Source organism: Budorcas taxicolor, chromosome 6 (assembly GCF_023091745.1).
Source record: "Budorcas taxicolor isolate Tak-1 chromosome 6, Takin1.1, whole genome shotgun sequence".
NCBI classification, from domain to species: domain Eukaryota; kingdom Metazoa; phylum Chordata; class Mammalia; order Artiodactyla; family Bovidae; genus Budorcas; species Budorcas taxicolor.
This window is the reverse complement of record NC_068915.1, coordinates 29,975,366-30,000,000: the sequence shown is the minus strand read 5'-3', so window position 1 is coordinate 30,000,000 and position 24,635 is coordinate 29,975,366. Positions and strand designations below refer to the sequence as shown.

Genomic DNA, 24,635 nt, shown 5'->3' with positions numbered 1-24,635 from the left:
CAGTTTTGAAATTAATTTATCTGGATACTACATATTTGCTCCTTTCTATTTTTTATGAGGCATCGGATTTCTAATTCTTGACTTCCAGAGATAACAGCCCTTCAAACCAGCAATGGTGAGTAATCTTGAAAAGTCATTTTAAGATGCAGCAATGCACCATAGCTCTTTTTCTGCTTCCCCCCCTTTTAAAAATTTTTTATGTAGAGTACAATTTTACTATCTTTTGGTCAAAGATATACTGGTGTAAGCATGATACACTGAACTTGTTTATTAGTGCAATCTTACCTTTCACAGCAAGTGTCATGTATTTTGATGTACGGTACAGGGTGTGGTCTGAGAGAGACAGATGATGGGATAATCTTCATGTATCTAAAACAGAAGGTAAGAAAAGGCTCCCTACCAAGGTATCAACAGTTTCTCAGTGATGATGAGGATAGAAGGACCTGGGAATATCAACAAATTACCAAAACAGGTGAGGAAATGCATGTGGGAAGAAGGGGAAAAGGGTACGATTATTTCTAATTCAAATCCATTCCGTAACTTGGATACCTCTCACCCCAAGGTAAGCCACGGCCATGCTTTGAAAGTGCCAATTCATAGGCAGGGGTGCTTGTTCAGTCTTGGTTTGGCTCCTGGACTATTGACTCTTTACCCCCCCCCCCACCTGCTGGAAGAATTGAGCCCCTGTGTTAAAGCAAAGAGCCTGTATGGTCCTAAAGAAATATCATCGTTTACACAAAAGTAGTCTGTTGACTGACTATTTTTCAGTTAAAAATTTTTTTTAATTAAAAAACTTTTGACCAAGACAATAATAGAACATAATTTGCAACTAGTCAGGAAGGCAACTGGTCCCAACAGAGGAAAGAAAGTGAGAAGGGGATGCCACCTCTGGGTGAGCAGCGTGATGCAGGGACACGAAGACGAGACTTGAAAGCATAACAAATATGTTACAGGCCAGAATAATTATCTTCCAAGTCAGAACTATTTGGAAGGCATAATGTAGCCTGGGCGAAAGACAGGTTGAATCGTTAAATGATCCAGGTCAGCGTCCATTGTGGTCTTCAGACTGATGAAGGAGACTGGAGGCATCACAGTGGGAAGTCAAACGTTTTAGAACCTTGAGCTGATCTAATCCACCCCTTCATTTTACAGGTGAGGAAACTTGAGGTCCAATGAGGGTAAATGACTCTCCCAAGGGAGCACAGAGTGACAATGACAAACCCAGAATGAGAACTGGTTTCCTGATCTCCAGCTCAGAGGCTGTTCCTTCAATCACATTGCCTCCGCGGTAGACAGAGGACCCACCGAAGGTGTGTGGGGCTGCATGACCAGAATACTGCGTGAGCTTGAATCGAGAGCATGTCCCATGACAATACTCGGGGGACAAAGCCCCTGCCTGAGCAAGCTCAAAGAATAGACCGACAAAGTCGGTAAGCATTTACCACCTTCTCAGGCAGAATGACTGAAGAAAGATAAAAATGTCAAGGAAGCAAGGGATGCCTGCTTAATTAAACTGGTGACCACATCCACCTTGTTATGAGAAGGTGCCCAGGTCAGGTCGATACCTAAATACTAACAGTACTGCTAACAAAAACAAGGCAAAAGTAAATCCTTTTACTAGAATACTTGTAAATACTCATCAATAATAATAATGATGATGATGATAATACCTTTAAAACAAAACCAAAACACTTCAAGTTGCATATTACCAACACACAAGTTGTGAAGAAATTCTTGTGTTGTTGAACATGAATCAAGGTCTTCCTGTGATGATACAGCTTTATTCCCTGAGGGCATGAGACAGTGCCCTCAAGGAATAAGAAGACTTCTCTATTTCTCCTTTATGCTTAGATTCTCCACTTCCCTGATACAAACAGTAACACTGGTTCTACAAGTTCTAGAAAGAGAACACTGATGGGAGGATTATCTGAGACACTTGATGCACAATTTGTAGGAAAACTCTTGTGATTTCTCTGTAAATTACTAATCTGAAAGAGACACAGCAAACCGTCCACAGCTTCAACTTCAAATGATTTAAACAAAAATAGAACGAGCCATGGACAGTGTCTGCATCCCTGTCCAATTTGATGTAAACAACGTTTGTAGAAATTGGGTTTGTTAAGAAAGTTTATCCATATATCTGGATAGCAATAAAAAGCGTTTCCTAGGAAACTGTAAGATCCTGTACCACACAGCATACAGCCCAACTAAGAGGAAAATTAGGTTGATTTCTAAATTCAAGATACACATTTGTACAATAACTCCTGTGGCGGTGTCCGAGTAGAGTGGGCGTGTACATTGGTAGTTGTGTCTGTCTGCCTTCTCTCTCCCGCTGCAGTCTTGCCTGTGGAGCTCACTGGTCCAGACGGGCTCTCCTCCACTTCAGCCCCGGCCTGGGTCAATACTGCCCTTCTGCTAATGACACCACTGTTTCATGTCTTCCCATTTCCTCTAAGACAGCTGCCAGCACGCTCAGGTTTCCATCTGGGAAGTTCTGTGCTTCCCAGAGATCCAGGATGACACCAGTTGGACTTGATTTGGTGGCAAAGTAATTCAAGTACCTGTAATTGGTAATGGGAGAAAGGGCTGAACGGTGTGATTTATGGGTCTGTTTTCTTTTCAGTCTTGACTAAACCTTTTTGTTTGTGCATTTCTATAAGTATCCTGGTCCCCCTTGAGAAACTGGGGCTTGCAGTGAGCTGTCCTGAATAACTAGCTCATGTTTAATTAGGTCAGCCCCAGACAGGAGACGTGATGCTTAACTTTGTTAACCTCAACTCTGAGTAAGATAATTTAAGAGACAAGATGTCTATGGGTCACATCCTGAACAGGAAATCAAGAGGCTTATGTTTTCTTTCCAGCCCAGCCTCTGATCATCTTTGACAGGTCATGCCTAGTGTTTTGCTTGGTAGTGATGGCAAAGTTCTAAAGAGAAGAGACTCCTGAGGTCTCTTCATAACTAACAGCTCTGCTGTGTTTAGCATGTTAATCACCCATCCGGCATTAGGTCCTGCTTCAACAGGAGGTGAGGAACAATAATTAGTGAACGGCTATATCATTTAGGGGGATTTAGCCCATTGGCCTTGTGAAATAGATCATAAAACCTGATGCTTAGAAAAGTCAGAGAAGCCCAGGATGTCTCTCAACTATGTATCTGCAACACCATGGTGCAAGATACAAGGTAGGAACTTAATACATGATGGCAGAATGGAAAGCAAGTAAATGTACAGATGGAAAGACAAAAAAGAATGTTGCTCTAAAACAGTTATCAGTCCTGAAGCCCTGTGTCTAACTGGAACCAGACTTGAAGCCTGATCATACCCACCTGTCCAGGTTGAGCTTATGGGCCAGCATCCTCCAGTCATGCCCCCTGGTCTGCGGGGCATCCAGGCTGCTACAGAGCTTCTGCCGGATCGGGGGCGGGATGCTGAAAGCACTGGGGCCCGTCATGGTGGTGATGGTGCTCGCTGGGTCCAGAAGAGGCAGATCCATGCCAGTAGGTTCCTGTGGTTCAGGCAGGGCAACAACACAGCATTATTCCCAAAGACAAAAGCAATCCCATTGACCCAGTCAACATAATGCCTCGTTTGAAAAGATAAGAGGAGAATGGGTGCTATTATTCTCCTTACTGAGAATGACTTCTTTCTGGCTGCAAGTTGTGATTCTCTATAACCTGGCTGAGAGGGAGAAGTATGTTGTGAGCTGACTTTGCACAGCCTGGGATTTATGGGTCTTCCTCCAGGACTGGGCTAGCCGGAGACCTCGTGTGTAACTCAGTAACAGCTTTTCTACTAGAATTCTCCAGGATGAGCCAGGGAATGTCAGTACTCCTAAAGGTTTAAATTTTGGGGGCTTGGGGAGGGGGAGAAATGTTTGAAAGGGCAGTTCTTTGAGAATGAACTGATCTCGACCTGAGATTCTAGAGACTGTCTGATCCTAAGGGGAATGCCCTGGGCAAATGCTCAAGTAACTTCTTCCTCTGACCTCTGTAGAAGATGGCTTGATTCTGCTTTTGTTGAATGAAATGGAACATAGCTCTCCTCTAAATGATATAAAACTAAGACTAATTTTTTAAAAGAAAATGGTGAACGCAGTATACTGCCTTAGGGCAAACTGCTAACAGAATCCTCCAATTGCTATACACCCTTAACTTAAAAAAAAAGTCTAATTTTAGTAGAGAAAACCATAGATTGGCTTTTAAGATAGTTTCAGCTCATAAAACAGCATAAATGCAAAATCGGAATTTCATCTGCAGGAGAAACTCTAATCATTTTCTGATCACTTCTGCTGGTTGGAAAAGCAAAAGCAAATGTTGCCTGGGAACTATTAAAGTAATAAAAGAAAATCCACTTAATCTACTTTAAATGTCATCTCTCTCTTTTTTCTAAGCAGGTAACTGAGGTGAAGATAATTAGCTGCTGGAGGATAAAGTAGCCACATGCAGCTCCAGCCATCAGGAAGTCTCGGGGTCTGGTGAGGTCCTCCACCCAGAGGTCAGTGCCCCTGCCATGCAGAACCTCCCAAACCCTGCTGCTCCTGCACTGTGGGGCCACAGGGTGCATCCTGGGGTGGCCTGTTCCATGACCCTGGATCAGCAGCCAAGACTCACTGCGAGGCTTGTGCAATCACACCACACGGGGTCTGTCAGGGCCTTTGGAGGGCATGTTAGAGCAAAAAAAAAAAGAAATTTTTTGTAATATAGAACACACAGCAGTGTTGACTGTGATCACAGTCTTTGGCCTCAAAACCCAGAGCTTGGCAATCTCAGCCTCCAAGGATTGTACTGGCTGCTTTATGCTAACCTCCAACACATACCAGGACTCAGAGAACTGGTGTGAAACAGAAGCAACAGATGGGAGCTGGAGTCCCTGAATCCGGAAGATCATTCTCTGCACTGGGCATGGAGCTCTTTTCAGGGGACCTTGAAGGCATAGTACTTAAACCAAGGGGACCAGAAGACAGGGTGGAGGCACATGTTGGTGCTTTTCAGTGGATTTCTGGTAGGAATGTTCGAACACAAGTGGCCAACACTTCTATTAGGTATAAATGGAGGTGGGGGCACAGGTGTAGAGGACTCGCACCTTAGGGCTACGGCCCACTTTGAGGTCCTCCGTGTGTCTTATCTGGACCATGACAATGGGGTCTAGGTGGAAACCCAGCCGAACTGTCCCTGGCTGGCCGTGGAGCGCTGACTCACAGCCTCAGATGTTCTCACTGGTGGCCACACCAGCTCCCGGCTTCTTACCTGTGAGCTCCCTTCTGCCACACTCATCTTCCTAAAGCCCAGCACTGACATTCTCCTGCCTTCTCTTGGTAAGTATCAAATGGCTTTCCTATCACACCCATCCCCAAGTCCTAACCCTGCAGTGAGGGGGTGTGCTGGTCTGGAGGTCCCAGGTGCTCCCTCCACCCAGCAACCTGGCCCCCGTCTCTCTCATGACTTTCTCTCCTCAGACTGGTCCATCCACTCGTCCAAGTGCCTTTCTTAAGGGTGCTTGTTGTTCAGTTGCTCAGTCGTGTCTGACTCTTTGCGACCTCATGGACTGCAGCAATCCAGGCTTCCCTGTCCTTCACTATCTCCCGGAGCTTGCTCAAACTCATGTCCATTGAGACATGATGCTATCCAAACATCTCTTTCCTCCCCTTCTCCTCCTGCCTTCGATTTTTCCCAGGGTCAGGGTACCTCACTCCAGTATTCTTGCCTGGAGAATTCCATGAACAGAGGAGTCTGGCAGGTTACAGTCCGTGGGGTTGCAAAGAGTCGGATACAACGGCAACAACTAACACTTTCACCTCACTTTTGCTAGTTGTTCTGCTCTTTCCCTGAACCTCTGTCGGGCCAACCCCTTCAAAGCCGAGACCAGAAAGCATGTTTCCTGAGCAAACACCCCTAGCTATCCCTCAGGAGCCCTCCTATAGCGCATCCCACAGCTTGGGATTTCCACCCAGTCTGCCCTGTGAATCCTGGCTGTACTTACACAGGACTTCTCTGACTTCCCCAACTGCCTGGAGATGAGGATGTTTTTGTCATCCCCAGAACTCCTATGATGCTCAGGACAGTGCCTTGCGTACGGAAGCTCTTCAATTCAGATTTGTTGAAGTGAGAGAAAATGTTTCTTGATAACAGAGACAGGAGGAAACCCACTCCATAGAGCTTCTAACTAACTGTGGCTAAAGGTAAGGTCTTTCTTTCTCACTGTTCAGTACTAAAGGTGAAGGCCTTGGAGAGGCAGGCATAGCTCTCAGGAAGACTGTGTGCTCCCAGCCACCTGATTCTCCTTTTCCTGGTGAATAAGGAACCGTCAGCACTTTACATGGGCCTTCAAACCGTGCATCTCCAGCCTGTTCATTTCTGTGTGGACGAAATAAGACGCCCAAAGGGCATCATCTTGTCTCTTACCAGATGGCTGACAACAGCCTTGGAGGTAAAAGAAAAATACATACATACATTTACGTTTAAATTTCACCTACTAATTTCTCTTGCTGTTATTTCTTCCTTTACTTCCAGGTAAAAGTATACTCTCACATAATGCTTATTACAATAATTGTTTATGATATTGGTACCATCTGTCTTTGATGTTACGATTCTCTTAAACATACGATTTTTCACCATTAACCAAATAGCAGCCTACATTTCAACACTCCACAGGAGAAGTAACTTTCCACTCCTGTATTCTGACTCTTCCTAAAGGCACTTAGAAAAACTAGATTTCCCCAAGCGTCCTTTTGAACAGATTATAGAAAACAGAAGAGGTAAATAGGATGGCTTTAGCAGAGTGAAGCTTTGGACGCTAACACTGTTCTTGGTGTGCACAGAAGTGCTGTGGGTCAACAGTTAAGAGTTATAATGTCTTTGTTTTTATAGTTAAATTCCTCTTTTACTTTTTTTTTTCTCTCTTGGTGGGCACCTTCCCCTTTATTACTTCCCTGGTTCCTCTAAGAAGAACCCTCTTACCATCATTTACATTTTGACACTCATTCTTCCCCATACCCTGCCAGGCATTTTCATTCTTAAACTTTATCTCTAGGTAAGGAAGGAATCACTGGCTGAGGCACCCAGAGAGGAACAACCATCCAGCTCCTGCCATCACCTTGGTCTACGTCCAGCACAGCTGGGTCTCCTGGGGGGCAGCAGGTCCTCCACCTGGCTGGAGAGGCCCGAGGGCTGAGTGGCTTTGGGAAGCGGCACAGTCCTAGAAAGTCAGCTCCTTCTCGGGAGATGGGACACTGGAACTGCAACCCCAGCCCACCCGCCAACTTGCCATGTGACCCTAGGGAGTAGCCCCATCCAGCAGACAGACACCACCCATGGAGCCCTTTCTCTGGTTGGTTATGGCTTGTCAGTCACAGGGGACCCCACCTCAAGCTTTTGCTGAGGATCCAGGGCTCAGGGCACTCCAGAGCCAATTGTTCCCAGTGTATAGCCTGGCTCCCAATGTCAGTACCAGCCTGCTTGCACAGCATTCAGATGCTAACAGCAGCGGTGGGACTCAGTGACCCAGAAGGAAAAGCAGCCTTGCGCCCCCTAATCCCCAAAGTCACCTGACTTGGGGCCTTTCTGCACACACATTCCCCCACCCCTGTTCACTGTGCTTGTCTGTCACAGGCCTCTGAGGGGACTTGAAGGGTGGGCCTCTCAGAGCTGACAGCCACCGGGTTGCAAAAGAAACCATCTTTCCTCTCTGTTGGCACAAGAAAGAAAGTTCTTAAACTGTGATCACACTAGGCGACACTGTCTCCTCAGCGGGGGGAGAGCCCTGCACGGCGCCCTTTCATTTGCGGCCGCAGCTGATCCACCTTTTCATCACACAGCCGACGCTCAGGCTGAACAGAAAGCAAGCATCAAAGGCGCAGACCTCCTCGCCCCGCTCCAAAATTCCGCAGCCTTTGTTGTCCCCGGAGCTGGGTGGTTATTGAACTTTGCAGACCTGCTGGGCCTGGAAAGTGAAAACACCCTCCCAAGCCAGCAGGGGTGGTGCTCTGGGCCCAGGCGATAGGCCGGCCTGTCGGGAGGCTGGGCGGTTGCCATGGCGCCCTGACACCGAGATCATGCCTTATGAATGTCACCGAGGTCTGTGACTGAAGTTGTTTATGAGTCAAAAGTCTCATGAAACGGCGGGAGGAAATGATGACCGCAGCTCGGAGGGCTGTGGGAAAGGAGGATGCGGCGGGGCCGATGCGCTTCCCACCTCGGTTTGCTAAGGAAGACCGTCCTTAAATACGACACGCAGAGAGAGACACACTGAACATGGGACATGTCATTTGTCACCGCACATGAGCCAGCAAGGGAGAGGGGTCTGTTAAATCGGATACTGTAGTTCTAAAAGATAACAGTTCCGTGCTGTGGCTCACGAAGCAGCACCAAGCCCCGTTCTGCAGGCCCCAGAAGGTGCTGCCCCTTCCTTTCGTCTGGTCCTCTCTCGGCCCTTCAGCCTGAAGTGTTTCCACTGTCTTAACTCCAAACCCTGAGGTCCCAGGTAACCCGTAAGGTCATGAGCACCCCTTCTTTCCACCCAGGGAAGTTTTAAATAGCAGCTATGCTTGTTATTTCTGAGATACAGACATTCTAAGAAGTCCCACCTGAAGCGCGTGAGGATCACAGTGAGGAAAGATAGTGAGAGGGCCGCTGGGGGGTATGCCTAGGTTTACCTTCTATTTCTGGACTCTCTGTCACACTGAGGAGAGGGGCATCTCTTCTGTTTGGAGGGTGAGGTTTAAGACAGCAAGCACACCCAGAGCTTTCTCCTTTCAACATGGAGAAGAAAGGAAAGGAGGCGGTGGGCAATGCACAGCTGGGCAAAGGCAGGTGCACCCCGAGGAAAGCAGCAGAATCGACAGGAAGAGCATCAGTGGATCCAGGGGACAGTGGGGACACTTTGGGAAAGTTACTGTATGTGCACACAAATTAATCCTTACAGCTGAAGTTCAGAGGTGTGTAAGAAGTCCTTAAATTCATGTCACAAACTATAAAAGTCTTGTTTTTTGAAAAGGATCCTCTATTGCACTTCTATGTATTGGTATCTCCCTGTGTTCATTAATGAACAAGCCGGCCCTCCAGGACTTCCCATAGGTGCACACTGAGATGCTTTATCCGTCTTGCTTCTGAGAGCCACGGGTGCCTCTTACCTCTGACACGGTGCAGTTCAGCTGGAAGATCTGCCCTTCTCCCTCCACTTGCCGCACACACAGTTTGCAGACCAGCTCCACTGTGTTCAGGCTGAATCTCTCCAGAGTGAACGTGCAGTGGAGGTTTCTCTGAGACCCACTCCAGATATGGTAGAAAGGAATTTCCTGAAGCATAGAAAAGGGGGAACCACAAATGAGGGACACGGTGCTGCCAGGCACTTGTCTCAGTACTGTGCATGTGAATTACGGTGCCTTCTTTACTCCTCACTGTGGGTCTGTGCACGAATATATCCCAACCCCCTTTTCAGATGGAAAGACTGAGGACCAGAGATGTTTACATAACTCACCCAAAGTCCCATAGCTAGTAAGTGTTAGAGTTGAGGTCCAAACCCAGGGACTTGGCCCCAGAACCCATACACCTAACCAGCCTGCCACTTCTGTCATTTATAAAAAAGCCATTGTAAGTGTGTTTTTTTTTTTTTAAGGTTTAGAAAATTCCCCCAATAAAACCCACTCCCCTCCAGTCATTGCCCATGAAAAGAACTCCCTGCCAGGGTATCATGGAGGAAAGCAAAGAAGTCTAAAGGGTGATGCACTGACCCAGTTCCCTTTCATGCCCTCCACAGGACGAGGAAAGCCAGGACCCACTACAAGTTGGAAACTGGAGGCTTGATCAGCTGCCACATGAAAGCTCTTGGCCTAAAAAGCACCAAGCCTCTAACAGGCATAATTTCCTATGAATCTAGATCACCTCACAGAGCCCATCCTAGATTCTTTTTTTCAATAAAGGAAAAAAAGGTTGACACACAATGGGAGACCATGTTGGTTAAGAGCAGAGGCTTGGAGCCAAATTAAGTACAAATGAGATGCCTTCCCCTTGTTTACTTGGTGATTCGGGGCAAGTTGCTTAACCTTTTCTGTTTCCTGTGCAGAAGCAAAAGAAAAACCTGAATGAAGGGGGTTAAATGACATTCATCAAAGTACATGAAAGTCTGGCAGATGGTGAGAACTCAGCCAGGCTTAGCTTGAAGTAATATCGTATTATCATTATTATTATTAAAACAGTATTTTCCATTATAGTTGCAAAAAAAAAAAAAAAAAAAAACCCGTTCATAAAAGGGGAAGATTTATGGCAGTTGCAAAATCAGAGAAGAGAGGAAAAGGAAGGAAGAGATTTAATGAGCAAGTCAAAGCCAGTCTCTCAATCAAGTGCTGACTTATACAGAAGAGTCTGGCATGTGCCCCCATCAAAGCTCAAGACTGTTAGTGAACTAGTAGGGCTTTCCCCCCACAATTTATATGTATGTACCAGACATCTGAGAGTAAGGATGCAGCTGAAAATCTTCCCTTGATCCCTTCTAGTGCATTCACGGACTTCCATCAGGAAATCACAACCAGTGCAGATGCAGCCCTGGATGGGGGACAGGGTGTGCTGCTTATCTAAGTGTGCCTGTGACTCCCAGGACTGGGTCTGAGACTAGGGATTCCTTTGCAGTCTCCTGAGAGCCTGGGCTGGCTGATGGAGGTGGAGGTGAGAAACCTCTGGAGTCTTACTTTCCCCTCATACGGCTATATACAGAAGGAACCAGTATTCTGATGCTTGTATTTAATAAAATCCTGGCCAGGTTTTATTTTTACTTGCTATTCCAAGTTTCCAAGATGATGTTTCCTCTAAGTTTTCAATGCAAAGGCACTCTCCTAGCCAGGCTGAAGCCTAATCTGTGTCATGTGGGATACCAACGTTCTCTTTCTCATATGGATGCTTTTGAGGCTAGTTTATCAACTCAGTGTTAACATTACTCTGAAAATGAACAGAAATGATGGACTTGAAGTCTTATTTATTGAAAGTAAAACAATGATAGTACACTTACCTGCAAGGATTAATAAAAGAGCATTTCCTTTAGTACGTCTAGAGTATTTTTCAGAAATCCTAAATAACCCCAAACTATTTTGGAGGGGTACCGAAGTAAGATTACTTTCAAGGAATGGAATATCTTCTGTCTAAATCATTGCAGTTCTCTTTCTTGGAGATGTCTCCAAGCCTTCAGTTCATCTTGGGAACCTTACCTGATATTTGGCCAGTAACTTGCTCTTCCAGAGGGAATGGGCAATATCGTGAATGGATAGGCGCAGGTTGTGGGTGCTGCCTTTAAAGTGAAGAGCCTTAGGTTCTTCTAGGAGCTGTCCTCCCATCTGTCTCTCAAGCTGCAAAACTTCCTGCAATGACATGCCCCAAACCAACAGCAAGTGACTGACTGGCATCACTCTGTGGCATCTTCCTCATTCTGCCCCCCACCCCCACACCTAACTGTGCAACACAGGACCTCATCCTCCAGCCTGGAGGCCCTCCAACAGAGGCTCTGGCCAGTTTGCATGTGACTGGTCCCTACGGACTGTCAGCAAGCCGCAGCACACGCGTGCAGCACACTCAGTACAGCCTGCACTTCCCAACAGGCAAATGGGGTATTTCATCAAATACAGGGAGATAACAATCAGGACCCCAAATGGGGAGAACGCCCCCAAAAAGAAAAAACAGGCAGAAATATAAACAGATACGAAAGTAGATTTTCAGTGAACTTTCAGGGAAAAGGGCAAATAACTAGAAAACAAACCACATGTTGGATTGGTCAACACCAGCCAACAAGTAAAAATCTGGAATGTGTTTTGGGCACACTTTCCTATCTTTTTTACTTTCCTTACCTACAGAAAGACCATTTCTGTTTAAAATTATCCATTACACAATTCCTAAGTATCAAAAAATTAAAACAGGCTCATTAACTATTCTATTAGAGAAAAGTATACAGATCAGGAGGATTTTCCAGCACCAAATACTGATCTAAATAGTCACTCAGATTAAATTTTTTTAAAAAGTCACCTCATTTTTCAAGACCCATGGCTGATTAAAAATTTTGCTATGTAACTTTTCTTATGCCATAAATATGTAACATCAAGATAAATTCTATATCTGCTTCCACTCCTCAAGCTCATTAATGGGAGTAAATGAAACATTTCCAACTACAGCTGCAATTATCCAAACATCAGCAAACCATAAGTTATCAATGAATAAAATATCCTGAGTCTCTTCTGCGTCAGAACCATCCTTGTGCATTTTGTTCCCCCCAAGCTTTAACTGTTTTAGTAGCGCAAATACATAGGCACTTATGGCCTTTTTTCTGGGTTCAGGTAATAATGAATTTTATAGCAATATAAAAACAAAATCTGATTTTCTTCATTGGTGAGATTTCATCCGAAAGCTGGAGTTTGATAATTCAGGTAATCAGGCAGGCCCGATGCCACACACACATATAGGGAAACTATTCCTGCACAGAGAGATGGTCACAGTGGAAAACTATAGTCCAGTGAGTGCAGAGCCTACCCACATCATTGATTAGATGCAAACAGCTCATCTGAAACTGCTCCTGTAGTGGTCCTTAACATCCATCATCTCTGAGTCAGGTCACTACTCTGCACAACGCAAGCTGCTGAAAGGTGCTATAAGGTATGTTATAGCAGGGGACGTTAGGGTAATGTGGAATGTGGTCTCAGGCAGGGACTCCTCTAATTAGTGTGTAATGGAAGAGATGAAGTAATAGCACATTGACACAGATGGGCGGGGGCTAGCTGCTTGAGAGCATCAGTGTTGAACATATTCCACCTTGGTGGCTGATGAGCAGCTATTACTTGTGACAGGGGCCTGAGCAGGCAGCCCCCCGACAGACATCCTGTGTCACTGTGCCCTGGCTCTGCTGTGCGGCAGGCTCGAAGGGTCCTCTGTAGGGCTCCAGATCGGCTCAGTCCAGAGTCACACACACTCCCCACGGAACACCCTCCCACCACACTTCACACACCATTCCTCAACAAGAATCTGGCCATGTGGAAATGAAGACGCATAAGAAAAGTGCGAGTTAACTGCAGTTAACATAATGAGCTTATGTTGATCATGTTCGGTGTCTAGTTAGCATAATAGAGAAGGTTGACGTTCCCAGTGAACCTGGCACCTGACAAATTCTAAAGCTAAAATGATGTTTGTTTATAAGCCATTCAAAGAAAAGCAACATAATTAGAAATCTTTGAGATTACGGTCATGCCAATCAATCAGTTTTAGCTTCTTTCCAGTACACCCTAATTACCTCATCAAGACATCTAAAGAGCAATCGATAGTAATTATCTGATTACTATAGATCTTCATTATGTCCAAATTATCTCCCTGGGATGTCTAGAAGAAGATGCATTATATTCCAGGAGGTAATTGTACCCAACAATGTATAATCCACACCCCATTCCTACAATCAACAGGGATTGTCAGAGGAGATGGAGAACATGATCAGCTTTCTTGGCAGGGAGGACCACTGGTAAAAAACCTACACTGCCTATTGGTCATGACCTTGAGGTCAAAAAATCTAATACAGTAGCACATTTTGACTGCAGGGTCTGAACAGGAGGCAGCCCGAGGACAAAGCTCAGTCTTTGGCTTGCTCGGCATTGACCTTGAATCTCCAGGTAAAGAGCTCTCCCTGTGAGGAAAGAGACTGGGTTGGCTCAAGCCCTCTTTCAAGAGGAAGCACTAGGTAAAGTGCCATTTTAAAGAATATGGTATCAGAGAACACTCTCTGTCCACCCTGTTAATTTCTCCACCTCTCCACTAACCAGGAGTGACACAAAGCTGCTACCCAGAGCTGAGAGGAACCTGCCTATTCTGTCCTGTTCAGTTGAACAGGAACCCCGGTGAGACATGAACTGCCCACCAGGACACATCCATGCTTGGAGCAAGGTTTCTGAACATCTTTGCCCACATACACCATCAGTCAAAACATGGAGCATGCATTTTATGTTTCTTTACAAATTATATATAATACTTACGTTAATACATCAGTATCTTAATATGTTATATATCTAAAGTTAAAAGGATGAGCTAAGATGAATAGACACAGAAGTCCCCATATTGTCTATTTTTGTGCCCAGAGTCTCACTGGCCTGGGCTGAGAAGCCCATTTTGGAGACTGCTGGTGGGGGCAGCTGTCCCTCCACCAGTACTCTGGGAGAAATCAGCCCAGGAGTAAATGATTCGGTAAGATGAATCCTTACCAAACTTAAATTTAACATTTTTTTTTGTCTGGAGAAGAAACAGCTACCCACTCCAGTATTCTGGCCTGGAGAATTCCATGGACCATTTAGTCCATGGTGTCACAAAGAGCTGGACACGACTGAGTGACCTTCACTTTCACTTTCTGAAAAGTAGCAACTGGTATCATCATACCCAGGTTGTGCAACTTCAAAAAAACACAACAAAATAAAGGAGAAGAAAATAACCAAAGTGCAAATGAAAAATATTACACTGTGAATTAAAGATATTACAATCAATCAATAAAACAACCCGTGGTGGATTGATGTCAATGTATGGCAAAACCAATATAGTACTGTAAAGTAAAATAAAGTAAAAATAAAAATTAAAAAACAAAACAAAACAGCTCCTTGAAAACTAAAATCATCTAAAGCCACACACGAGACAGAAACGATTTGCCACCTACAGCAATTCCCATATATAAATGTTCTGTCAGAAAACAGAAGAGGCAAGCCCAGTGGATAGGCTAATCAGGGTTTTGTTCCATACTGCTATGGTTTAACTGTTGGGAGAGTTTCAGATATTTTTTATCTGATCCCATTTAATATGAATACAACTTATATTTTAAAAAGCTTGATTCTCTGAATTCCTTCTGCATGAAATCATTTTGGTTATTATATGTATGATAACAGAGAAGAGACCATAAAAGTAACAAGACATGTGAATCAATAAGATACAGTTTTAGAGGTGCATACTTTCCTCCTCTTATGAAGGAGGAGCATTCAGTCCTTCCTGGGAGCACTCATTCAGTATGCCTGCCAGGAATCACGCCAGGTTCTGGGACACACAGACAAGCGAGCCTCTGTCCTGGCCTCAAACCACACTCACCAACCTTGGTTGGAGGAAGACTGACGTACAGACATGTAACCCCAACATAGTGTGCTAAATTCTAAGACAGCTTCTTCCGGGTCCCAGGGTGTTTTGGGGTCACAAAGGTTAGGATATTTCACACAACTTAAAAGAGGACAGGAACAAAATGTGTTTAAGGTCAAAAGATTTAGGAAGACCTAAGAGAAATATCGTGACCTTGGAAAGAAATGCCGTAACGGGAATTAGGATCATCTAGGCTCGTTTTTCTTAGAAATATAAATGTCACCTTCCTTTGCAAAGGTCATCCTACATTCTGACAGTACCCCCGCCTCAGTGCCTTGTTGGGGCTCTGCTTCTGTAGAAGAGGTCACTTTCTGCTCGCCTTTGTCAGTTCCGTCTCTACCCCTCCAACTTAACCAGGAGAGACTCTCGCAGGGGTCAGTTAGCAACAAAAAGTCTCTAGCCCGACCTTCCACAGGAAAATCACATGAGCCCCGTGCTGCAGGGAGCTGGAACCCCAGGGATTTGGGCAGTCCCGTGGGACAGCTGCTTCTCAGTGTGGTGGCCATCCCAAAGCAGGCTCCTCGCCAGCCCCAAGTGAGGGCTGTATTGATTCACAGAACCTGGGAGGGATTGTTCGAAAGGCAGAGACAAGGGATTCCATGGTAGAAACAACTGGCTTTCACAATAACCAATTAAACCAAGACATAATCCATGCTAAGCCATTATTCTTGGCCACTTAAGAGCCACAATAAATCCAAGCTGTTTTAAAGGTCTGTGCGTATGAAAGGAGCCCCTCTGGCCTGTAACCAGCTCTCCCTGGCTCTTTGCAGATACGATCTATCCCCATGAAAGCAGATCCCCCATGAAGGGGGAGGAGCCCTACAACTCCTAACCTCGATGTCCCTAAGGTCAGAGCTCTTCACTCTGTATCACTCCTGGGCTGGACCACGCCTGCCTCCCTGCTTCTGCACTTCCTCTTCCTTCTTTGGGTCCTTCACAGTGGGGCAAGCATCAGCCTCACAGCTAGTGCACACGAGAGCCTCCGGGATACAGCTGCCTACCCTCACCTGGAAGTACACACTCAGGAATGTGGTAAGTCTCGATCTTAGGGCAAAATGGTGACTTTGGACCAGGAACTGTGTGAGGAGCTGGGACCCTGGCTTTGCCCTCCACACCCAGCGCTCACTCTTCCCGACACCTGTGCTCAGATCCCTGTCCTGCTCAAGGTGTAGCCTCCTCTCTCACACCACTGCTCCAAGCTGAGTCTCCTTCCTTGAAGGCGCCTGTTTTAACCTCCTAGTTTCTCAGGAATCCAATCCAATTTGTAGGTTATCCAGTCTTTAGCTTCTCTCTCTTTCCCTGTTTTCTCTCCAGTGATCCGATCTCTCCTCTCCTTTTCTTAGAAATCTTTATGGGCTTCCCAAGTGGCTCAGTTGTAAAGAATCTGCCTGCCAATGCAGGAGATGCAAGAGATGCAGGCTCAATCCCTGGGTCATGAAGAGTCCCTGGAGGAGGAAATGGCAACCCACTCCAATATTCTTGCCTGAAAAGTCCCATGGACAGAGAAGCCTGGTGGGCTACAGTCTATGGGGTCGCAAAGAGTCGGACACGACTGAGTGACTGAGCACAGCACAGGAAGGAGGAAACACAGATGCAACCCACACCCCATATAACACATTAAAATCTCTTCTGGAAGAGGAGGAGGAGGAGGTTAGATCAAGGCTCTGCTTCATTTTGTCTTGCTTCTTTCTTGGTACTATCTGGATGTGAGTGGTCCACACATTCTTTCCTCTAGATGGAAGTGCAGAGGCCTGAACTGGCAGTAGGCACTGCTGCCAAGGGGCCTGGGGACATTGCCTGGCGCTTGGACAGGTGGAGTAGCTCTCGTGGGGATACTACTAAGATTTCCATGCAGGGCAAGATCACAAAGGGTGGCAAATGGAGCAGCAGCCAGCCTGGCATGCCAGGAGGCTTCAGCTTGGTTTGGTTTGGCTCCATGGCTCCATGGAGAGGGACTCTCACTCCATACTCTGCGCAGGGAGGGTGCTGGACTGAGCACGCAAGACTGAGCTGTGCGGCTGGAGACCCGCGCCCCACCTTCCCCAGGCTTCAGCCACATGGACTCAGGGCTCCCCAGGCACCACGAACAAACCAGCAGGTGTTCAGAGCCCCACATACATTGATGCTCAAAAGACAAGCCCTCAAGGACTGTGCTGCCTGGTGTTTTAAAAAAATCCCATCTCTCACCAGCTTTTATGCAGCTCACCTCGGTCCTATTCACTTTCATCCTGTGCTGGAACTGACCTCTGTCATCCAGGGAGGAGGACTCTCTCTTTGCTTGAGGCTATCTCCTCTGCCTTCCAGCCTCGGGCCTGGGGTCTTCCAAAGCAGAAGGCTGTCCGCCTCCCCCGTGCCCTGCCAGCTTTCTAGTGACACCAGGCTCAGCTTCCCGCGGGCTGCCTTCTCCTCTGGCTGCAGAGCCGGCGGAGGGAACATCTGACTGTCAGCCGGCACCCCCCCCCCTCCGCCTGCCTCGGGTCACTGTCACGGGCGCCCAGCCCGGCGGCACGGCTGCTCTGTGTGCACGCTGGGGAGCTCTGTGCCCCCCCCCGCCCCGAGTCTGTCTGCCATGCCTTGTCTCTAATAATAACAAGGTTGGACTCGGGTGACCACATGCACACACTTCCCGTCAAGTTGCCTCATTTCTGGGCTCTGCCTGCTGCTCCCGCAGCTGCTGTTGCCACGGATGCCTGGTCTGAGCTGCCGCTTCCAGCTGCCCAGTCAGGCCGGTTTGTGACACCCTTAAAGAAAATGCCGCAGGGCAGCACTCGGAAGTGGCCATGTTGCTTATCTACCTCTGGGCTTATTTCTAAGGAAAAGTTGGTCTCACATATCTATGTATTAGGGATAGGACTTTTTAGGTTGTTCTAGAACTTCTGGAGCCATCTTGTATTTCTTTGCACCCTTGAACATTTAATTTGTTAACTTCTAGGTAGTTCCTGTTTTCTGCAATAAGAAGTTACTATAAGCTTAGTGTTTAAGGGCTTCCCTGGTGGCTCAGACAGTAGAGTCTGCCTGCAACGTAGGAGGCCCGGGTCTGATCCCTGAGGTTGGGAAGATCCCCTGGAGGAGGGCATGGCTCCCCACTCCAGTATTCTTGCCTGGAGAATTCCACGGACAGAGGAGCCTGGTGGGCTATAGTCCATTGGGTCACAAAGAGTTGGACATGACTGAGCAACTAACACTTTCACTAGTGACTTAAATAACACAAATTTGTCTCCTTACATTTCTGTGGGCTCGAAGTCTGAGGCAGGTCCCGCTGCATTAAAATCAGTGTGGTGGTGAGGCTGCTTGCATTTCTGCAAGCTCTATGGAAGAATTTGCTGGTTTGCCTTTTCCATCTTCTAGAGCTGCCCACATCCTTTGGCTTATGGTCACCTTCCTCCTCCTTCAAAGCCAGCAATGGCATATCTCTGCTCCTTCTTCCACGGTCCTTCTCCCTTTGACCGTAGCTGGGAAAGGCTCCTCACTTTTAGCCACTCAGTAATTAGATCAGACCTGTCCTGATAATTTAGGCTAAGCTCTCCATCTCTAGGTCTGTACTTACAATAATACTTGTGAAGTCTCCTTTGCCACGTAAGGTAACATCTTCACAGGTTCTGAACCTTGTGTGCTGATGTCTTGGAGGAGCCATTATTCCATCTTCCACAACTTATACTTCCTCTTCTCTCTTTCCTGCCCCTCTCTCAACCACAAATTCAACTTTGCAGGTCATTTCAGAAATATATCATAGGGCCAAGGCCAAGTGTCATGAGAAGATAATAAAGATGGGGTAACTTGGAGACACCAAAAAGAAACTGGTCCTTAAGTAGGTGACCAGCTGCCCTGCTATGAAACCAGTCACTCTCACACAATTAGATCACAATTACAGTTAATATCTTCTCTGAGCCACTATCTTCAAAATGCCATTATAATCTAAACGCCCACCTAGGGACAATTGATATTATTGAGTGACTATTTTGTGCCAGCAAATTTAATAACTTTGGTCTCCTTGAATCCCTTAAGGGTCCCTGATACAGACCAAGACTGTGACATACCAAAGAGGTCAAATTCAGTGACCAGGTGATGCGGGACGGGACCAATCAAGTCAGTCAGCCTGACTGAAGCTTTCCTTTGACCCTACACTTCCTTCCACACACCAAGCAGAGAAAACACATTTGTTGTCGTTATCTAATGCATGTATTACATGTACGAATTGGAAAATTAGAGATTTACTGAGCATGGCCCTACCCATCAGAGCAAGACCCAGTTTTCCCCACAGCCAGTCCCTCCCATCAGGAAGCTTGTACAAGCCTCTTGTCCTCATGCATCAGAGAGCAGACAAAAGAAGCAAGAATTACAATCCCACAGCCTCCAGAATGAAAACCACAATCACAGAAAGCTAACCAAAAGGATCACATGGATCACAGCCTTGTGTAACTCAATGATGCTATAAGCCATGCCATGGGTTATGGCAGAGAGTTCTGACAGAACGTGGTCCACTGGAGAAGGGAATGGCAAACCACTTTAGTATTCTTGCCTCAAGAAGCATATGAACAGTATGAAAAGGCAAAAGATATGACACTGGAAGATAAGCCCCCTGGGTCGGTAGGTGTCCAATATGCAACTAGGGAAGAGCAGAGAAATAGCTCCAGAAAAAAAAATGATGTGCCTGGTGGTGAAAGTAAAGTCCAATGCTATATATATATATATATATATGTATATATATATATATATATATAAACAATATTGCATAGAAACCTGGAATGTTAGGGCCCTGAATCAGGGCAAATTGGACATGGTCAAGCAGGAGTTGGCAAGAGTGAACATCAACATGTTAGGAATCAGTGAACGAAAATGGACGAGAATGGGCAAATTTAATTCAGATGACCATTATATCTACTACTGTGGGCAAGAATCCCTTAGAAGAAATGGAGTAGCCCTCATAATCAATAAGACAAGAGTCCAAAATGTAGTCCTTGGGTGCAGTCTCAAAAATGACAGAATGATCTTGGTTCGTTTCCCAGCAAACCATTCAACATCATAGTAATCCAAGTCTGTGCCCCAACCACTAATACCAAAGAAGCTAAATCTGAATGATTTTATGAAGACATATATCACCTTCTAGAATTAACACCCTAAAAAGATGACCTTTTCATAATAGAGGATTAGAATGCAAAAGTAGGCAGTCAAGAGATACCTGGAGTAACAGGCAAGTTGGCCTTGGAGTACAAAATGAGGCAGGGCAAAGGCTCACAGAGTTTTGCCAAGAGAATGTTCTGGTCATAGCAAAACCCTCTTCTAGCAACACAAGAGATGACTCTACATGTGGACATCACCAGATGGTCAATACTGAAAGCAGACTGATTATGTTTTTGCTGCCAAAGATGGAGAAACTCTATACAGTCAATAAAAATAAAACCTGGAGTTGACTATGGTTCAAATTATCAACGTCTAATTGCAAAATACAGGCTTATATTGAAGAAAGTAGGGAACACCACTAGACCATTGAGGTATGACTAAAATTAACTCCCTTATTATACAGTGGAGGTGACTAATCGATTCAAGGGATGAGATCTGGTGGATAGAATGCCTGAAGAACTATGGATGGAGGTTTGTAACACTGTACAGGAGGTGGTCACCAAAACCATCTCCAAGAAAAAGAAATGCAAGAAGGCAAAGTAGTTGTATGAGGAGGCCTTACTAATAGCTGAGACAAGAAAAGAAGCAAAAGGCATAGGATAAAAGGGAAAGATATACTTAACGAAATGAATGATATACTTAAGAGAATACCAAGGAGAGATAAGAAAGCCTTCTTAAGGGAACAGTGCAAAAAAATAGAGGAAAACAACAAAATGGGCAATACTAGAGGTTTCTTCAAGAGAATGGGAGATACCAAGGAACCATTTCATGCAAAAGAGAGACAGTGAAGCCACTCAATCATGTCGGACTCTTTGAAACCCCATGGACTGTAGCCTACCAGGCTCCTCCATCCATGGAATTTTCCAGGCAAGAGTACTGGAGTGGGTTGCCATTTCCTTCTCCAGAGGATCTTTCCAACCCAGGGATCAAACCTGGCTCTCCCACATTGCAGGCAGACGCTTTACCATCTGAGCCACAGGGAAGCCATTTCATGCAAAGATGGGCACAATAAAGGACAGAAATGGCAAGGACCTAACAGAAGCAAAAGAAATTTAGAAGAGGTGACAAGAATACACAGAAGAACTCTAAAAATGACCCAGATAACCACAATGGTGTGGTCATTCACCTAGAGCCAGACATGCTCAAGTGTGAAGTCAAGTGGAACTTAGGAAGCATTACTATGAACAAAGCTAGTGGAGGTGATGGAATTTCCAGCTGAGCTTTTTCTAATTCTAAAAGATGATGCTGTTTAAGTGCTGTACTCAATATTCCAGCAAATTTGGAAAACTCAGCAGTGGTCACAGAGCTGGATAAGATCAGTTTTCATTCCAATCCCAAAGAAAGGCAATGCCAAAGAATGTTCAAACTGCCATACAATTGCACTCATTTCTCTTACTAGCAAGGAAATACTCAATATCCCTCAAGCTAGGCTTCAATGGTACATGAACCAAGAACTTCCAGATGTGTAAGCAGGATTTAGAAAAGGCAGAGGAACCAGAGATCAAATTGCCAACATCTGTAGCATCATAGAAAAGCAAGAGAATTCCAGAAAAACATCTACTTCTGCTTCATTTACTATGTTAAAGCCTTTGTGTGGACTACAATAAACTGTGGAAAATTCTTAAAGAGATAAGAATATCAGACCACCTTGCCTGTCTCCTGAGAAAGTTATATGCAGGCCAAGAAGCAACAGTTAGAAAAGGACATGGAACAACAGACTGATTCAAAATCAGGAAAGGAGTACATCAAGGCTGTATATTGTCACCATGCTTATTTAACTTCTATGCAGAGTACATCATGAGAAACGCTGGGCTGGATTAATCACCAGCTGAAATCAAGATTCCCAGGAAGAATATCAACAACCTCAGATATGCAGATGATACTACGCTAATGGCAGAAAGCAAAGTGAAACTAAAGAGCCTCTTGATGAGGGTGAAAGAGAAGAGTGAAAAGGCTGGCTTTAAACTCAACATTCAGAAAACTAAGATCATGGCGTCGAGTCCCATCACTTCATGGCAAATAAATGGGGGAAAGGGGATACGGTGGCAAATTTTAATTTCTTAGGCTCCAAAATCAATGTGAATGGTGACTGTAGCCACGAAATTAAAAGATGATTGTTCCTTGGAAGAATAGCCATGACAAACCTAGACTGTGTATTAAAAGGAAGGGACATCACTTTGCCGACTAAGGTCCATATAGTTAAAGCTATGGATTTTACAGTAATCATGCAGGGATGTTAAGAGTTGGACCATAATGAAGACTGAGCATTGAAGAACCGATGCTTTCGAGTTGTGGTGCTGGAGAAGACTCTTAAGAGTCCCTTGGACAGCAAGGAGATCAAACCAGTCAATTCTAAAGAAAATTAGTCCTGCATATTCACCGGAAGGACTGATGCTGAAGCTTCAATAGTTTAGCCACCTGATGTGAAGAGCTAACTCACTGGAAAAGATCCTGACAGTGAGAACGACTGAGGGCAAGAGGAGAAGGAAAACAGAGGAAGAGATGGTTGGATGGTATCACTGACTCAATGGACATGAGTTAGAGCACACTCCAGGAGAGAGTGAAGGACAGGGAAGTCTGGCATGTGGCAGTCCTTGGGGCTGGAAAGAGTCAGACACACTTTAGCAACTGAACAACAACAACAAGTCCAAATATATTAATTTAATTTCAGAGACCATGGTCCTAAAAACATGAAATGTAGGTCACACTAGTTTTGAGGTGGTTTAAGGGAAGTGAATGAAAATATATGGCTGATGGGGCCAACCCAGTGGAGGGCCAGCCTTTGTTGGCCCAGAAGAGGCAGGGGGGAGGTGTTCTGGGTTCAGCAGGGTCACATCTGGTCATGGAGGGGACACCAGAGCATCAGTGAGGAAGCACCATGCAGCAGGTTGAAATAAAAGCTTTTAATGGCTACCTCTGACTATCTTACGACTGCATCTGAGAAACTCAGGGTCACACAATCATCAGCTAGATCTCCGGCTTTCATTTCCAGGGCTTCTTTCATCTTTCCCTTATCTTTTCACATAATGTGATCTTTCACAGAGTTACTGTGTTGCAGCCTGGATTAGGGTATGTGATTACTGAAGTAATACAAAGACAACTCTCCGTGACAAATGACTATGTAAACACGGTACACATCATTTGGATCGTATCGCATATACATTTGTCAGAAATTCAATTTACATGATTGAATGTATGATACATGAGACTGCCCATATTATATGCAAATAACTCCCCTTTTAGGTTCAGAGTTTTTTATAAACCTCTTTATTAGGCAAGGACAGTCAGAATTGCACTCCTAGGATTGTGGGACAGAAATTACTTATGTTGACACTGATGTATGTTTCTCCCTGTAGTGTTTTTAAACTTACCCCAATATAACCTTGCTCTCTATTAACTTCTGGTCTATTTATATTAGGATTTAAGCCTTTGCAAAAATGAAAGGCAAATACCAATATTGCTTTAATCACCTGAAGAGAAGTCAAAGAGAAAAGCTGTGACATACCCAACTCAATCCTTTCAATAGATGTGACCTATTTGAGAACAGAACTGGTTCTAAACTATTCTCACAATTCTTAGCACCTTCATATCTTTACATGAACTCTGCTCCCACACTGCTCCCACCTGTCCTTCCAGCACACGAATGGGGCAAAAACAAAAAAAAAACAACCACCATCTGAAGGGTACATAAAAGAATTCCACTATCTCCCAGCAGCCCTGACTTTTACTCCAACAGTCACTGCCAGCATTCTAATTCAATATTAATGTTTCCATGTTGCAAAGCACAGCTTTTAAGTTTGAGGTGACTGGTTTTGCTTCCAGGTTTTAACACAACTCAGGGAAATTGTCATAAAAGCTGCCAAATTCAAAGAGGTGGGTGGGAAGATGAAAGAATGCATCAGGGCTGCGGAGACAGACTGATGTGGTGTGCCCTTTTACTTCTTCCCTATCCACATGAACACTGTGACAAACAGTGAGAATTAATATTCCCAGCATGTTCAGATCCAAACACTGGGCTGGTCTTTCTCTAACAGCTCTCCAAACTGTGTAGTTCCGACCCCCAAGAATGAGTGCTGTGTTGGGCTCCCCTCTCAGCTCCTTGTCCAACCCTCTGTGGGGATTTCTGCAACTCAGAAAGACTTCCCAGTCCACAGCAGTAACTCGAAGAAAATATCAAGTCTGGGGAGACCCACTTCCAGGCATTGCTTGCTAAGCTGGAGACATAGGTGGTGGAGAAGTTGGATTAAAGCCTCAATAAGAAAGTAGAGTTCCTTTCCATCAGAGCTCAAACTAGGTGAGAAGAGGTTGAAAGAAAAGGCCTGAAAAGTAAAGAACAGCAGCTGAGGGAGTGTCCCTTGGCTGATACCACAGGCGTTAGGTCACGGCAACCATG

The 24,635-nt window shown here is 45.3% G+C and overlaps 1 protein-coding gene across 1 annotated transcript in view; it reads right to left on the bottom strand.

Moving 5' to 3' along the window:
* Positions 1-818: 818 nt before the first annotated feature.
* Positions 819-24,635, bottom strand: part of UNC5C (unc-5 netrin receptor C) — a 424,516-nt gene continuing 400,699 nt past the window's right edge. The window contains exons 14-17 of the mRNA XM_052641639.1: positions 11,194-11,343; positions 9,127-9,291; positions 3,326-3,504; positions 819-2,561 (exon numbers count right to left, since the gene is read on the bottom strand). Of these exons, the coding sequence (XP_052497599.1) occupies positions 2,399-2,561; positions 3,326-3,504; positions 9,127-9,291; positions 11,194-11,343 (657 nt within the window). The 3' untranslated portion in view covers positions 819-2,398. The remainder of the gene's footprint in view (positions 2,562-3,325; positions 3,505-9,126; positions 9,292-11,193; positions 11,344-24,635) is intronic.